We start from the raw sequence: 17,104 nt of genomic DNA, 5'->3' as shown, positions 1-17,104 counted from the left end.
AGGGCCAATGGGTATAGTGTGCTCCTGATAGCAGTTGGAGATGGATCAGATTTCAATCTGACGTCAGCCCTAGTACATAGACCCCTGCAGGACGCTCTGCTCTTCAGTATTCTCTTCGAAAAGCAATTGTGGATATATGTGTGACTGAATAACTTGATTAACTTGGTTAACTTGCATAACTTGTTTTAACTTGATTAACTTGAACTGGTTGATGTGGTTATAGCTGGAGACCGCCAGTGCACTCAACCGAGAAACGCCGACACCCGGTAGGTATGGGTGTCCTAATTAGAGGGAAGCTTGGCTTACCCGTGTTTGTCTTGCTCTCGGATTGTCCCCCAAGGTTTCCGTGAATGTCGGCAGCCGTGGGCGGGATGCTGAGTCCATCTGTCTACACTAAGGAAAACGAAATTATCAGGTAAGTAATTTCTCCATTTCCTAGTGTGTAGCAGATGGACTCAGGACCAATGGGATGTACAAAAGCTACTCCTGAACTGGGTGGGAGGCTGCCCTTGGCCCACTTAGTACTGTCCTTGCGAATGCTGAGTCCTCCTGAGCCTTGGCTCTGTAGCAGGCCAACACGGCCACCTGCCCCTTGATGGAGTTGAGAGACAACCCCTTCTGTAAGCCATTCTGCAGGAATTCCAGAATCGTGGGAAGGTGTGGATGGAGGACCATGTCACTGCCCGATAGATCTCGGCAAGTGACATCCACTTGGTTTCCGCCCAGGACACTGCCTGGGCTCTAGTGGAATGGGCCTTGACTTGTAGAAGTGGCGGCTTGCCTGCTTCTACGTAGGCTGCCTTGATTACTTCTTTGATCCAGCGGGCTATGATTGCCCGTGAGGCCGCTTCCCCTTGTTTCTTCCCACTGTGAAGGACGAAGAGGTGGTCCATCTTTCATATGGATTCCGTCCTTTCCAGGTATTGGACTAGAAGTCTGCCGACGTTAAGGTGGTGAAGGTGGCGAGATTTTTCCGAGTCCTTATGCTCGTCTGGCGATGGCAGCGAGATGGTTTGGTTTAGATGGATGTGAGAAACCACTTTTGGGAGAAAGGAGGGGACCGTGCATAGCTGTATGGATCCCGGTGTGAACCTGAGGAATGGTTCTCGACAGGACAGTGTTTGAAGCTCGGAGATGCGACGGGCCGAACAGACTGCCACTAAAAATGCAGTCTTCAATGTTAGTAGTCAGAGGAACAGACTGCGGATGGGTCTGAAGGAGGTTCCTGCCAGGAAGTCTAGGACTAGAATGAGATTCCATAAAGGTACCGGCCACTTTAGGGGTGGTCAGATCTGTTTGACCCCTTTCAGGCAGCGGGAGATGTCCAGATGAGAGGCTAGGCTGCCATTAGGGGGTCTATTTCCAGGGACACATTTTGGCTTCTTGTTCCTCCCTGGCGATTGATGTAGGCCACTGTCGTGGCGTTGTCCGACATGACTCTGACAGATTTGCCCCAGAATCTGTGACTGAAGCGTAGGCAGGCTAGTCTGACTGCCCGTGCTTCCAGTCGGTTGATGTTCCATCCCGATTTTTCCTTGCCCCATTTCAGTTCCTGGCAGTGGGCTCTCCACCCTTGTAGGCTCGTATCCGTGGTGAGAAGGATCCAGATCGGCGGGGATAGCCTTACTCCCTTGCTCAGATGGTCTTCTTGTAGCCACCATTGTAGCTGGGTTCGAACTTCCTCCAGGAGCTGGAGGCAAACAGAGTAGTTCTGGGACATCGGATTCCATCGTGACAGTAGGGAATGCTCTAGGGGGCCGCATGTGAGCTCTTGCCCATGGAATCACTTCCAGTGTGGATGACATGAGGCCGAGGACTTGGAGGTAGTCCCTCACCTTGGGGCGAAGTCTGCTTAATAGGTTTCACAATTAGTTCATCAGTTTTGTTCTCCTTGGAGGAGTTAGTATGACCTAGTCTTGTCTGGTGTCGAACCAGACACCCAGGTATTCCAGAGATTGGGAGGGCTGCAGACAGCTATTGTTCGTGTTGACCACCCACCCGAGGTTCTCCAATAGAGTTTTGACTCTGATGGTTGCCTGATGACTTTCCTCTGGGGATTTTGCCCTGATCAGCCAATCGTCCAGATATGGGTGTACGAGGATTCCTTCTCTCCTCAGCGTCGCCGCCACTACCACCATGATTTTGGTGAATGTTCGGGGCGCTATGGCTAGCCCAAAGGGTAGTGCCCGGAACTGGTAGTGGTAGTCCAGGATCGCGAATTGTAGAAAATGCTGATGCTCATGGTGAACCGGGATGTGCAGGTAGGCTTCTGACAGATCCAGGGATGTGACAAATTCTCCTGGCTGTATCACTCTTATGACTGAGCATAGAGTTTCCATGCAGAAGCGAGGGACCTTCAGGTGACGGTTGACGGACTTGAGGTCCAGGATGGGTCAGAACATACCCTCTTTCTTGGGAATGATAAAATAGATGGAATAGTGCCCAATATTTTGTTGTTGCGTGGGCACCGGTGTTATGGCCTTTAAGGCGAGCAATTTGGTCGGCATGGTTTCCACTGCCGTCCTCTTGGAGAGGTCGTGGCAGGGAGATTTCACAAATTTGTCCAGAGGAATGTTGTGGAAGTCCAAATAATATCCCTCTCGAATGATGGTTAGGACCCACTTGTCCGAAGTTATCTCGACCCATCTTTGGTAGAATAGGGCAAACCTGCCCCCTATGGCTTCTTCCTGTGGATGGACCGGCTGATTTTCATTGCGGGGTGCGGCTGGGGCCTGGGCCAGAGCCGGCTCCCCTTTTGTTGTGCTTGTTCCGAAAGGATTGGCCCCTGCCTGCAGGGCAAGATGCTTGATATGTACTTTTGTACGGTTTGAGGCACTGTGATCCCCTGCCCTTAGATGTTTGGGGAGAGGGGCGCTGGCTTCTCTTGTTCTTGTCCTTTGGTAGCCGCGGTACTGGGGATTCGCCCCATTTGTCGGCTAACTTCTCTAGTTCGCGTCCAAACAGGAGGGTTCTCTTAAAAGGCATTCTCGTGAGTCTCGTCTTGGACGTCGCATCGGCCGACCAGCTTAGAACCAGAGTTGTCTTCTGGCTGCCACAACGGACGAAATACCTCTGGCTGCGGTGCGTACCAGGTCAGAGGTCGCATCCATGAGGAATGATACTGCTGGTTCTAGTGCTTTGATGGGCATGATGGCATTCCTGGTCTTAGATAAGCAGGCGCGTGTCACCACGGCACAGCAGGCAGCGATCTGTAGTGACATAGCTGAAATGTCGAATGACTGTTTGAGGATCGATACATCTGTCCTGGGCATCCTTGAGTGCCGCTCCTCCCTCGACTGGGATGGTAGTGTGCTTAGCGACCGCGCAGATCATGGCATCCACTTTGGGGAATGCCAGGAGATCTTTGGCGGCGGGGTCCAGGGGGTACATGGCTACCAGGGTCTGCCCCCCTTTGAACGTTGCCTCTGGAGACTCCCATTCCAGGTCAATCAGCTGTTGGACGGCTTGCAGCAAAGGAAAATGGCTGGAGGCCTGACGGAGCCCCTCAAGGAGGGGGTTCGACTTCGGTTCCCCTCTGGCACTTGTGCCTGGGATAGCGAGCTCTTTCAAGCTGTGCGCCACGAGGTCTGAAAGCTCGTCTTTGGTGAAGAATTGTCTCATGGTTCAGTAAGGTTCCGTTCCTGGAGGGATTTCTCCTTCCTCCAGGAAGTCTTGATCCTCGTCCGAGGTGTCCGTGTCACCTATGTTGGGGCTTAGGGTCCTCTGGGGGAGGCTGTGGTTGTGTCATCGGGGGCACCGGTTGCATGTGGACAAAGGTATGTAGGCCTTTGAAGAATTCTACCCAGGAGAAAGATGCTGGGTCTAAATTGAGAGGCGCTGCATCCCCGGAGAGCCCCGTTTGAGAAAGGATCCAGCTGGGGGTAGCCAGATTCGGTGTACTGTTGGTGGATCCGGATCCCAGTGCCAGCTGGAGAGGACCTTGGCCTGGTTCACCCAGAGCCTCCTCGCACTATAGACACAGGGCTGTGGCCTCTTCTTGTTGCGCAGCTCTAATGTGGCATGCTGGGTAGAGGCCCTGAGCCTTGAGCTTCTTGTCCGGTGGTGCCATGGTTTGTGTACGCAGAAAAAACTCCGGTTTGTGCGTTCAAGCGTACACCGAGAGGCTGAGTTATGCGCTCCGGGTGTGCCGAAGTTGTGCGTGTAGGTCGGATGCACGCTGAAAAAGATGCACGCACCGCTGTGTGCAAGGGGTTTACTTATGCGCCCGGCACCGTTGAGCATGTGGCTGTGTGCCTGGCGCTCTTGTGTGTGTCACTGTGTGCACAGCACTCATGTGCGTGCCGGTGTGCGCACAAGTGATTTTGAGCACACGGCTCGCCTCTGTGCGCACGGATCGAATCGGCGGACAGGACAGCGATCAAGCGAAAATGTTGACGGCGACCACGCGAGCAATATGGTGACCACCTCAGAGGGTCTCCACGTGGGAGGATCCTTGTATCAGACCGGGGTCTAGCCTTGATAGGGCTGATCAACCCGGTGGCACTGATGCCGGCTGGCGATCTGTGAGGCTCTTCGAGCCTCGGAGACCGGACACTTTTAGGAAGTTTTCTACCTTACCTTGTCTCGGCGTTTCCCGGTCTCGTTCCGGGCGGTCTCCGGCAGCGGGGGGAGAGGGAAAGTACCTTCACTGCCGCGCTCGAAGTTGCACCCGCTGCCTCTCAGCCGCGCCCGATGTCGGGGGCTAAGTCCACGCCGGGTACCAGCTGCCGGACCGAGGCTTACCTCTGAGGGATTGCGGAAATCACCTCAGGAATTCTCAATTGGAGGAGGGACCCGTAGGTATCACTGCAGGAGAGCGGGGTTCGTCTATAGAGGTAAGATTTCTTCTTGATTTGGATTTCTTTGGTTAGAATACTCTAACGCTGTGCAATCGTGTATAGAGTCCCGAACTGCTATGGAGACGGAAAATACTGAAGAGCATGTCGTCCTGCAGGGGTATATGTACTTGGGCTGACGTCAGGAGCACACTATACCCATTGGTCCTGAGTCCATCTGGAAAGCAGGGTATTTTAAAAATCTTTATAAGTTTTAATTATGGGGTGTTATTTGATATGTCTGCATTTTTTTTTTAAATTATTTTATTGGTAATTAAAAAAAATTTTCCAATGAGCTTTTAATTATATGTTAAATACTTAATTCTTTTTATGAGTATGGGTTTGATATTATGATTGTTTTATATGATGTTTTATATTCGTGCTTTTATTGTTTAATAATGCTGATGCTGGGAGGAGGTGCAAGGCTGTAAGGTTTGCCTAAGGCACCTAGTAACCTTTCACTGGCTTTGGTGGGCCTGGGTGGACCATGGCCCACCCATTTATGACTTTGGCCCACACATTTCTGCAGGCTTGCAGCTCAAAAAAGCAAGAGGCAGGAGCAACAATGGCAGTTGCTGCCAAAAATGAAGAGGCAGGAATAATACTGGTGCTGCTCCTCTTCCTCCTCCTGCATGGGTCAGTGAACTACTATTTTAACCAAGTGGAAATGGAAACTGTAGAAGAGAATGGGGACTTGCAGAATGGGTTAGAAATGGGGATTTGGGGATGGGGGGAAACTGGGAACAAGGGGATTAATTGGGAGGGGGAGGGGGGGAGTGGGGATTCAGGAATTGGATAGGGATTGGTGGGAGAGTGCAGACTCAATGATTCAATGGGGTTTGGGTAAGAATAGGGACCGAAACTGAGTGATGTTTAGAACAGAGAAAGGGGCCCTGAAACTGAGAGTGAAAGTGGGGACTGGGGAGAGCGGGAACTCTGCAACTGAGCAGACATTGGCAGAAAGTGTGGGACCCAGGGACTGGATGGGGGACTTGGAGATTAGATAAGGATTAAGGTGGAGAGCAGGGGGGAGAGAGGGAACTGAAGAAATGGGCAAGAGTGGGAACTTGGGGACTGGGTGTGTGGAGTATGGGACTCTGGGGTGGGGACAAAGCAGGGCTCAGAGACTGAGCAATGATGGGAGGGGGGACGGACATTGAAGACTTTGGAGATTAGGGGGTTATGAGTGGGGGAAGTGTTACAAAGTCTGGAAACACTGGTGATTTTGTAAGAAGAAAGGTACAAGGTTCTGGAAGACCTATGTCAATTTTCTCTCTCCCAGCCCCGATCTTCTTTTGCCTCCTATCAGTTCTCCTTCCTGTCCTACTTTCCCACAGGGATGGGCTGGTGGCAGCAACCTCCTTCAGGGCTGGTGGCATGAGATTCACTAGCTGACACAGCATGGTGTTGGTAGTACGTGGTCTGTCTTCATCCAGCAGGATGAGCTTCGCCAGCTGTCCCATCCCTGAACCATATTTTTCAAACTTGCAGGCTGGGTATTGGCATTTCATTCCCCACCCCCACTTTCAAAAATGCTTGCAGTGCAAAACTGGTGGTGCCTTATTTATGTGGCAGCTTTCCCCGATCTCTGGAAACTTGAACTGCAGTAAATTCATGAAGAGAATTTGCCACAGTTCAAAAAGCTTCTGGATTGGCACCCCAGCCTCACCCAGCAGAAAATCACCACTGATTGGGAAGGTGAGTGTAGAGAGTTTAAGATGGGGCCATGTATGTGTAACCCCCCTCTTCAGATGTGAATCAGAATTCAGAGGCCACACGGTCCCAGAGCCAAACTATCTTCCTGGACATCTAATCTCCCTTTCCATACACCTTACTGTTGACCACTGGGTGCCAGTGTCCCAGCAATCCTGTCCAGGATTTGTTTGTGCTTCTTACTGGTTCAGGTCTGTTTATATTCTTCCCCGGGTTTTAGAGATAGCACCATCAATGCTGCCAGGGGTCAGAGGTTCAGGCTCACCTCTGGCCAGACTGAGGAAGCAGGAGGGCAACTACACCAACCTCATGATGTATGTAATCGATAAATGATGCTTAATTCAATCTTGAGCCTTGGCCCTGGGACACTGTCAGCCACCTGGAACATTTCAAATCATGAGAGGGCCAGACAGGGCTCCTCGCCCCCCCGTCCCCGCACAAACTCTGAGGGGCTAGAGATGCTGCAAAGGTAGTGTTCACAGTCCCTAGAGGGAGTGAGTTATGGTCATCACCTAGTGGCTAGATTCAGGGCCCATGACTGCAGGCCTAGAGAAGGAGCCCGGGTCAATGAGCCCCAGCCCAAAACCGTTGCTGCAGACCAAACAAAGTACGTCAGAGGGAAGGGGGAATAGCAAAGAGGGAAATAAATCCCCAGATAATTGTGAATGAAGGCTCATGTCAGCAGAACCCCAGCTCTAGTTCTTGATTGTGCTAGAGGCCCAGAGGAGGAAACTGCCAGCTAAAAAAAAAAATAATAATAATCCCTAAACTCCTGCCCAATGTATATTCTGAACTGTTCACTTACGTTCTTGCTGCTACTCCCGTTCAGATGCAGGCCATCTTTCCAGTATACTCCAGGTGTGTTAACAATATGGCTTCTGCTCTCCTATTCCCCCAGGAGAGAACTTCACACTTCCCAAATGGCCCTTCTATCCTCCCCATGTCTGACTTCTGTCAGACTAACCTGCACCAGACTTCGTGCATTCAGCCGTTTCATCCTTAAACTCTGGAACAAGATACTGGTATCCTTATGCCACAAGACTTCCTATTTCATCTTCAGGAAGTGCGAAGGACCTGGATATTCAACCAGGCCTTCCTCCGATTCCACCTCTGAAATGGTACCAAGCTGCATCGATGATAATATCATAGACATCCATTATTCCTCAATTCCCGGAAGTCACTCTCAGGACTGCCACCACCACCCGTGGATAATCTTTCTCCCATGGCACCAGATACCTCCCCTCCCCCAATACAATTGCACTATTGTATCTCCCCATACCTTAAATCATATCTTTACATGCCTTCCCATGTCTCCTTTTAGATTGTTAATTGCTGGATGATTGTATTAAGAAATTGACTTTAATCCGATTGTAATTCACATTGAAACTAGTTTGGAAAAGGCAGAATTTTCAGTGCTTGTGAAGAAATGTTATACCTCCATATACCTCAGAGCATGGCTAATTGTTCAGCCATGCATTGAAGATCTTATTGCAAGCTAGGCTCTCTTTTCCCTTTCCACCCACAGGTAAAACCACTGAAAATACCACTTCTCCTTGCAACTTCCCGAGACCTTCTCTTAATTTCTTGAACTTGTTCTGTCCACATTGACTTGGTGTATAGCCTGGACGTTTGTTCCCACCGTAGATTGACATCCACTCTTTCACCTATTCCAATATTAAAGAGAATGTGGTGCGAATCCCAGCAGGCATATAAATCTTGTCTCTCTCCAATCCTGCCCCCAGGTCAACTCTCCTGATGCTTGAGTCACCCAGAAGTTTCCTCCTTTTTCAGGATCTTATGACACAGCCTGTGGTTGTCCTTTATGGTGGACTCCTCCTTTAATTCTGTTCTCATTTCAGATGTCTTTGTGGGACGAGTTTGTATTTCCAGTACCATGAAGACATTCTACATTGGTATTGTCTGGGGGGGACCTGTCTCTGTCAAACTAGTAGGAATTGAGACAGGTGACAGCTCACAAAAGGTAAAACTAATCTTATGAATGTATTTGTATTTGCTACACATCTTTTTGTCTTCAGCTTTGGGAATACAGCACAAATGATGATCAAATTTCCAGGGCTGATGTGGGCAACACTGCATCAAAATATAAATTTTGCTATTTGGTGGCATGACTTTAAACAGTTCCCTTTACACGCTTTTTAAAAAAATAATTTCCTGATAGGAGTTATAAAGTAGATTTCCACATTTTAGACCTTGGAAGAGTTATGAAAGCAGCAAAGATGTATATTCCCATTCTCTAAATCCTGCAACTAAGACATTCCAATCATAGTTTTCAGTTGAATGTTAAATTCTGCATCTTCTGTTTACTTTCTGGCATTTGCTTCTTCTTGCCTGTGTGCAGACATGTTGGCTGAAAGCCACTCATTCTGTTTATATGCCCACACTGCACCCAGAAGGAAGAACAAGAACTCGGCTAGAGCTGCCAGAGAAAAAAAGGATGACATCCTTAACCAGAGGGAGGAAAAAGAGAGTAGAATCCAACGGACGTCTGGAACCATCAACTGGGATCAACAGCAAACCAGCAACATCCCTTTTCAGATACAATTTTTACCATTCTGCACACAATGCTAATAATAAATATGGCTTTGAATGTGCGAATTTATTTATGTGCCTTGGGAAGGCACTGTTGCTATTAAAAAGATTAACAGTGCACAAGTGACAAGTTACTGCCCTGGGCAGGATTTACAAAATCTATCAGTTTCATTATTGTCTCCTGGATGAACAAATGGTATTATTTGTTGATAGCTTATTCTGTGACAGTTTGTAATAAGTGGCCACAATTGGATAGACTTTACCAGTTGAATGTTATGTAATTTTATCTTTATCCATAAAACTTCTCTAGCGCATTCTTATTTCCAATTGTGATAATTGAAGTTTCTGAATTAAATTGTGCACGTCTTGTTCTAAAAAAAAAAAAAGTATAAGGAAATAAAGGAATAAGTCAGATATAGTTATGTGCCCTGTATAAATTTCCATCTCTATATCAGAAAACATGCATGTCATCTTAAAAGCTTGACATTATAAATGCCCAGCCATCCACTATATCCCAGTTTTCCCACATCAATCTGTGATCTGATCTATAAATGTCAACGAAGCTGAAGACTGCTGGCAGCATACTTAAGAGCACTGTTCCCAAGTAACAATTTTTCCCTAATAAATCAGAAAGCAAGCTAGTGAAAATGTGCAGGATTTTGATGTTGTTCTTCTGTTTATATTACATCATGGATTGCTACCAACTGTATAGCACGCATACAAGTGTAATATCAGATCGGTTTGTAACTGAAGGCAGGCTAGAAATTATTTTAAAAATAGTAACACTGCTAAATGTGGAAATTAAACTTCCTCACTCTTGCACCACAAGAAATATATACATCATATTTCATATCACACCATACATAACTCGCTTTGATTTCTATGGTTAGAAAACCATGATGATAATGATGATGATAAAAACCCAGCAAATGTAACATGGGAAAAGAGCACCATTCATGGACTCTAAATAATTTTTACAAAAGAAAGAGACATTTATGGATGTTCTACATTTATTATGTAAATTAAAACTGTTGGATTTCAAAACTTGTTTAAAAATCATTAGCTCCCTTAATATAAGGGCCAGAGAAGACACCTCTGAAGTTTAATCTGGTGTAGAAGAAAACATCCACTTTCCTTTATGCCACAGACTCATTTAATACTTTTTTCTCACCCATTGAGCTAGAGTGCAAAGAACTAGGAGGTCTATATTCAAAAGCATTTAGCCGGCTAACTCAGAAGTTAGCCGGCTAAATGAACATTTGGGCATGTATCTGGCTAAATTGTAGCTTCCTAATAAGTTAGAGGGCTAAGTTAGGGGTGTAACTGGGAGGAGTTCAGTTAACTGGCTAACTCCAATATTCAGAGTTAGCCAGATGACTTGGCCGGCTATGTCTGGTCAGGCCAAGGAGTTATAGCAAGCCAGCTAACTTTAAGATAGCTGGCTATATTCAACAGTGTGGTTTCACTATTGAATACACCTCCAAGGTTTATCCAGTTAACTTTGCTAGCAGGACTGTATCTGAATATGGACCTCATGTTGGGTTTCGATAGCACTTTTCATACCAGCTTTGACCCAAAGTGTTTTAAAAGGTTCAAATACTACAATAGGCAGTTCCTGTTCGTACCCCAGATCAGTCCAGACAAGTGGGTTTTGCATTCCTACCCGCAGATGGAGGCACAGAACAAAAAGCTTTGAGGCACTGCTACATAATTGAGTGCCACCTGCAGTCCCTCAGTATTTCTCTGTCTCCAGCAGATGATAGATGTGCAAACCTGCAGTCTTGTTAGAGTAGTTTAAAAAAAAAAAGGAAAAGAAAGGACTTTCATAGACAGAATCTTCTTCTGGAGCTCCCTGAGGTGCTAGGTACCTTTGTGGGTCATCCCTCAGGTAGAGCTGGGCGAGTGGGGGGTTGGTGATCCCTGGACTGCTTCTGCCTACATCATCCCAGGGGTCTGATAGCCAGGGGTCCTGGCTCCCTCTTTCCCTCAAAAAGTTTCTTCCCCATTAGGCGGTCAGCATTAGGAGAGTATTTGTTTTTCCTTATCTTTGATCAGTGGCTTTTAAAAAAAAAAAAGATGTTGGGAGCAGGAGCTGCCCAGGCCATTGCAAATGCCTGCTCGAAGTTGCTGGAGGTTCTGGGTTGAGTAGGGGAAGGCTTTCTCAGGCTGTTCCGACTGTGTCTGAAGTGTGGTGGCCACATGGTAGGTCTGATGGCATCGCAGCACACGAAAGCGTGCAAGGCCTGCGGCATGCAGTGGCAACGTTATGCTGGGATTGTGCCTCAGAGGTGAAGGAATCTCCGAGGAGACTGCAGGTGCCCAGAGGATCACTCATTCATCAGGGCCAGTGCTGGTTCTTCCCGGCGGGATTGAAGATGCAGCTCGAGTCAGGAAAGAACATAGCAGTCAAGCTGCAGCATCTGCAGGGTCCAGGAACTCCCCTCCTCCGCTTTCTCCAATGGAGATGCCCTTGGAAGGTGGGGGTGAGGAGAGCCCGGAGGTGGATGACCTCACTGAGGTAGAGGATTTCTCCATGGATTTTGTGTTGCTCCTCCACAGGGCCTACTTGGCCAAATGGGGAGCTGTAGGGAAGAGACCTCTGGGGAGAGGAAACCGCAGGGTCCCTTAAAGAAATCCAAGGGCCCGGCTGGAGGTTTGGGGCCCTTACTTTGGTGCCTTGGTTTGGCATCTCCCACAGGGGAGGGAGAGGATAGAGGTCAAGGACAGAATTCGTCAAGAATCAAATAACCCATTTGTGATTGGTGGTGATCCAACAGATGACTTGGGGGATCACCTTGCAGCAGGCAACCCAGCAGATGACCTACAGGAGTTTAAGCATAGGGTCTACCAGGATGAAGCACCAGTGACTGAAGTGGACAACCCTAGGGTCGTGTGGCAGTTCCAGAAAGAGGAATTAAGGCTCTTCATTCCCCATGTTATGGGGGAACTGGGTATCAAGGTAAACCAGGAAGATTCGGATGAGTGGATGGATTCGGTATTAGATGGCCTACAGGGACAGTCAAAGGTGTTTCCTTTGCCCAAAAAGGTGAAGAAACTGATAAACCAGGAATGGGATACTCAGGAGGCCAGCTTGACGGTCAGTAGGGCAATGGTGAAGTTGTATCCACTAACAGAAGACACCTTGGAGTTGCTGAGGCTTCCCAAGGTGGATGCGACTGTCTCACCTGTCACCAAAACCACTATTCCAGTGGCAGGGTCAGCTGCATTAAAGGATTTTCAGGACTGCAAACTGGAAATCCATTTGAAAAGAATGTTTGAGGTTTCAGTTTTAAGTTTCCAGGCAATGATTTGTGCTAGCCTGATGCTGGCAGAAGGTGCAGGAGAAGGGGCCCAAATCTAGGGATTCCAATCAGGTGGTGCAGCTAGAGGCCGGGGTGGCCTATGTGGTGGATGCGCTTTATGACCTGGCCCAGACATCAGCCAGAAATATGGTCTCTGCAGTAGCAGCGAGAAGGCTTCTGTGGTTACTTAATTGGTCAGCAGATCTGTGGTCCAAGTAGCAGCTTGTAATCTTCCCTTTAAGGGGAAGCTACTCTTCAGCAAGGACCTGGAGCAGTTGATGAAACCTGGGAGAGTTCAAGGGCAAAAAGTTGCCCAAAGGATAAGAAAACAATCAAGAAGACGTTTCCACCACGCTCCCGTTTTCAGATTGTGAAGCATTTTCATTCTGGCAAGAGTGCCTCGAGCTCAGGATGCCCGCAGGACTCCCAGGGATGGCTCCTATCAGTTGGCTGGAGGTGGAAAAGCTTTGCAATGAAGTTGTGCAGGTCCATTCTTCGGTAGAAGCGGCAGGAGGGAGGTTGTCCCTATTCTACAATGAGTGGGCCAAGATCACTTCGGAGTAGTGAGTTCTGGAAGTGATAGGAAATGGTTACGCCTTAGAATTTTCTCATCCGATAAGGGAGGCCTTTATGCCGCCCTATTACACATCACAAAATAAATGAGAGGTCATTTGAGATACTCTACAGCTTGCAAAGGCTGGACGTGATTGTCCCCTACTCCGGAGAGGGGGCAAGAAAGGTATTCCATTTACTTCATGGTCCTCAAGAAAGATGGCATGCTTCAGCCCATTCTAGATCTTCAGAAGGTTAACATGGCACTGCAGATGCCACGTTTTCGAATGTAGACACTGCGGATGGTAACTGCGGTGGTCCAAAGAAGAGTTTGCCTTCAGCCTCATCCAAGCTCGCAGAAGCAAGCCCCAGCTGGATCTAATGACATTGCAAAGCAATGCCAAAATGCAGACTTCAGCCACAGGTGGGAAGTCGGGCCCAGGGCATAGACGCTCTGGTTCTTCCATGGCCAGCAGGGATTCTGCTGTACGTTTTCCCCTTGGCTGTTAATAGGCCGCTTGTTGTAGTGTATCATGAGGCATCCAGGAAGGGCGATTCTAGTGGTGCTAGAGTGGCCACAACGTCCGTGGTTTGCAGATCTGATTCTTCTCGCCATGGGTGGGTCCCTCAGGCTAAGTTAGTTGTCGGGTCTGTTGAAACAAGGTCCTATCTTTTTGGATTGGGCAGATTGCTTTTGTCTCGCAGCTTGGCTTTTGAAAGGAAATGCCTAAGATCAAAAAGGGTACTCAGAGCTGGTGATCGCTACTTTACTTCAGGCCAGGAGACTGTCCACGTCTATGTGGAAAGTGTTTGAGAGTGGAAAGTGTTTGAGGCTTGGTGTAGGGAAGAAAGCTTGGACCCATTGAACGTGGATATCCCTCATGTTTTAGCCTTTCTACTGCAGGTCTTGTCTAAGGGTCTGGCATATAATTCCCTTCACGTGCAGGTGGCGGCTTTGGGTTGTCTTAGAGGCGAGCAACAAGGGAGGACTTTGGCGTCTCATCTGGATGTAGTCTGATTTTGAAAGGGGCCAAGCATTTGCATCCACCGGTTTACAGGATGTGTTTGGCGTGGAGTTTGAATCTGGTGCTTCAAATGCTATGTGGGCTTCCATTTGAACCGTTATGATGAGTGTCACTAAAGGACCTCACCTTGAAAGCAATATTTCTGGTGGCAATTTGTTCAGTTAAGCGAATTTTGGAGCTGGTACCTTCATTTTTGCCCAAGGTGGAGCTTCCTGCATTTCCGAACTGGTCTTCTGTTTCTCATGAGGTGAAAGAGCTTCATTTGTTGGATGTTCGGCAGGTGCTGTTGCATTACCTGAAGGTCACTAACTGTTTCCGGTGATTGGATCACTTGTTAGTATTTTCTGGAAGCACAAAGCAGAAAAGCAAAGCTTCAAAGGGCAAAATTTCTTGCTGGTTGACAGAAGCTATTGTTTTGGCTTACATTTGCAAAGGTTGAAAGATTCCAAAGGGCTTGCGAGCACATTCTACCAGAGCACAGGCAGCTTCCTGGGCTTAGTGTCAGTTGGTGTCACTACAGGAGATCTGCAGGGCAGCAGCATGGTCTTCACTGCACACTTTCTGCTGGCATTATTGACTGGCTGTTCATGCGCTGGGGGGGGGTGGGGGAGGGGGAGGAGCTGATTTTTGCCTTGTGTTGAGAGCGGGTCTTTCAGGTGCCCGCCCAGTGTCAGGGTGCTTTGGTACATCCCACTTGTCTGGTCTGATATGGGATATGAACAAGAAAGGAAAACTGATTCTTACTTAATTTTTGTTCTTGATCAGTAGAGAGTCCCAGCCCGTTGTTTGTGAAAGACCGTGCAAATTACGGTTAATAGGATCTGATAAGTTTTGTAGTGTATATATTTTCAGAGCCTATAGTATGCCCAGGTTTGATTGGTTTCCTTGAGGTTGATGTGGGGCTCCAGCTCAGAGGGGCTCCAACCCTATGTTTCACGTTCGCCCTGGGAAGACAGGGGATAGTTGAGTTGGTTTAGTACAGATCAATACTGAGGGACCACAGGTGGCACTCTCGGTTATGTAGCAGTGCCTCAAAGTTTTTTTTCTCTGCCTCCATCTGCTGGTAGGGATGTAAAAACCACTTGTCTGGACTGATCAGTGGTACTTCAGGAACAAAAACTAGCAGGTAAGAACCAATTTTCCTTTTTCTCCATTTTATGCTATCATCAGGATGTTTACTAAACAGAACATTTTGAACACATTTTAAAAAATACTTTGGAAGATGGAAGTAATTATATAGTAATTTGTGCAGGTAACTGAAAAATGTCTTGGTATTGTTTTATACTTTATATTACAGTCTGTGTAAAGGCAGCTTTCCCCTGAGCATTAGCAGGCTAAGTGAGCTGCTCAAGGTTGCACAAGTGATTGAGAAGACAAGTAACACTAAGTTCATGTTTCACAATTATGCAGTCTCTAACAACACTAGGTTTCACTGCCCTCTCTAAATAATAAATATCAGCAGATGCAACCGTGAACATGTAGGGGTGTGCCAGAACTGCCCCCATCCCAAAATAAATATAAAAATAAGTGTTGTTGGTGTTTTGGTTTTTTTTGCATTAACGTCCTTAACTTAGAGACATCAGCCCTGATCAGATTTCTAATTAAGAGATCTTGGGAACTGAATAAATGGGTTTAGGAAGTATGAATGACAACATCAATCTGTAGCACCCACATCAACATACTATCTCAGGTGCATATTGCCATTACTGCTTACTAACACACTTAAAAGAGGTACAGTAATGCAATATATAGTGAACAAATGCTATACAATAGATTTTTAGCAGAAGTGGATTTTTAACCTCTTCCCCTGGCAATTTATAATAATCACCCCTAACCCACTTACAGCTAAGACAGAAGGTCTCTGCTGGAAACATTCTCCAAGGCTATCTTTTATTACCATCTTTATGTTGCAAGCTGTAGGAATTGCTTGCCTAGCCCCTCACCATCAGGGGTGAGTGCCCCATTTCTACGATATACCCTAACTCCATTAGTTCAGGGTTCCTGGATCCGAAATGCTACCGTCAAGCAATGGGGGCATGACTAGCACAAAACATTCGTATAATATTTCACACAAATCAATGTTCGTTCTTCTTCTTGTTATCCTTTTTCACTTTTTTGTTCTTTCTCATTTGCTTGGCAGATTCCTCCTAAAAGAAAAATACTTCAAATCAGCTTTACAGTTTCCTTCTGTGGTATATTTTTAGTTACTGCAAACATTCCATCAGGAAAGATGATAGTTATATCAAGGATAAACAGATGAGGGCATGGATGAAGGTTTTGGCAGCAGGGATTGATGAGGAAGAATGGATTTTTTAACGTTGCAGGCCAAGAAGCAACACGATTTCTCAGAGGGCTCAAGTGTGAAAACGGGAGATGGAAGAGTGTAAGGTGACGCCAAGTAAGCATGCATATGGCACACAGAGGTGGGGGAATCTATAAAAAGAAATGGTTGGAGCATGCTTAGTAAATTTAGTTAAGCTGCTTTCGCTGTACACTAGTTTAGGAAAAGTCCCACTACTGCCAAAAGTCTATAACAAATCAAGTACAGAGATTTGAAATGCAAGAAAAAACTGCTCTAAACAGATATAAAAATTCAGCTGGATTTTCTAGGTACATTTGGGGATTTACTTCTATAATCATGAAATAATCAATTAGCTAAATTTTGTTCAATCTGCCAGCGGGAGGAATGAATTTTAACCCAGTCAGACATATATGGAACTGCTTTACAAATGTGATGTCTTTAAAAAAAAAATGCAGACTTGCAATCTTTAAAATAAATCTACAAAAGAATGAAAAGTTCATAAAAAATAAAAACAAATTTGAAATCCTTATTCTGATGAGAGACAGGTCACAGCTTCATAAAAAGACAGCCAGGGTTCCAAGTATGCAACCATAGAAAGGCCGTTCACTGCTACCAATCCTGCACTCCCCTGAGGCTTCTCCACGTTTTGAGATGGCTTTTTCTCAGGGGGCACAAAGTAAGAAAGCCAATCCCCAATATGGAATTTCTTCTTCTAATGTAATTCCCCCCCCCCTCGAGTGTGAATAGATTCTTATGTGCGAGGACCAACCAGAAAAAGTACAGCTATTAAGTTGTATTTTAAATAAAAATATAAATATGAAAAAC

The 17,104-nt window shown here is 46.8% G+C and overlaps 2 protein-coding genes across 4 annotated transcripts in view; both read right to left on the bottom strand.

Moving 5' to 3' along the window:
* Window positions 1–6,298, bottom strand: part of LOC115083363 (histamine H3 receptor-like) — a 64,553-nt gene extending 58,255 nt beyond the window's left edge. The window contains exon 1 of the mRNA XM_029587162.1: window positions 6,163–6,298. Within this exon, the coding sequence (XP_029443022.1) occupies window positions 6,163–6,298 (136 nt within the window). The remainder of the gene's footprint in view (window positions 1–6,162) is intronic.
* A 2,836-nt stretch (window positions 6,299–9,134) lies between these two features.
* The window catches only part of IMPACT (impact RWD domain protein), a 53,857-nt gene continuing 45,887 nt past the window's right edge, over window positions 9,135–17,104 (bottom strand). For 2 of the 3 annotated variants that reach the window (XM_029591153.1, XM_029591152.1), the window contains one exon: window positions 9,512–16,124. In XM_029591153.1, the coding sequence (XP_029447013.1) occupies window positions 16,053–16,124 (72 nt within the window). In that variant the 3' untranslated portion in view covers window positions 9,512–16,052. Of the gene's footprint in view, window positions 9,470–9,511; window positions 16,125–17,104 lie in introns of those variants that run through there. The other variant, XR_003854791.1, reaches the window with a different exon arrangement.

Source organism: Rhinatrema bivittatum, chromosome 2, assembly GCF_901001135.1.
Source record: "Rhinatrema bivittatum chromosome 2, aRhiBiv1.1, whole genome shotgun sequence".
Taxonomy (NCBI): Eukaryota; Metazoa; Chordata; class Amphibia; order Gymnophiona; family Rhinatrematidae; genus Rhinatrema; species Rhinatrema bivittatum.
This window is presented reverse-complemented; position numbering and strand designations above follow the sequence as displayed.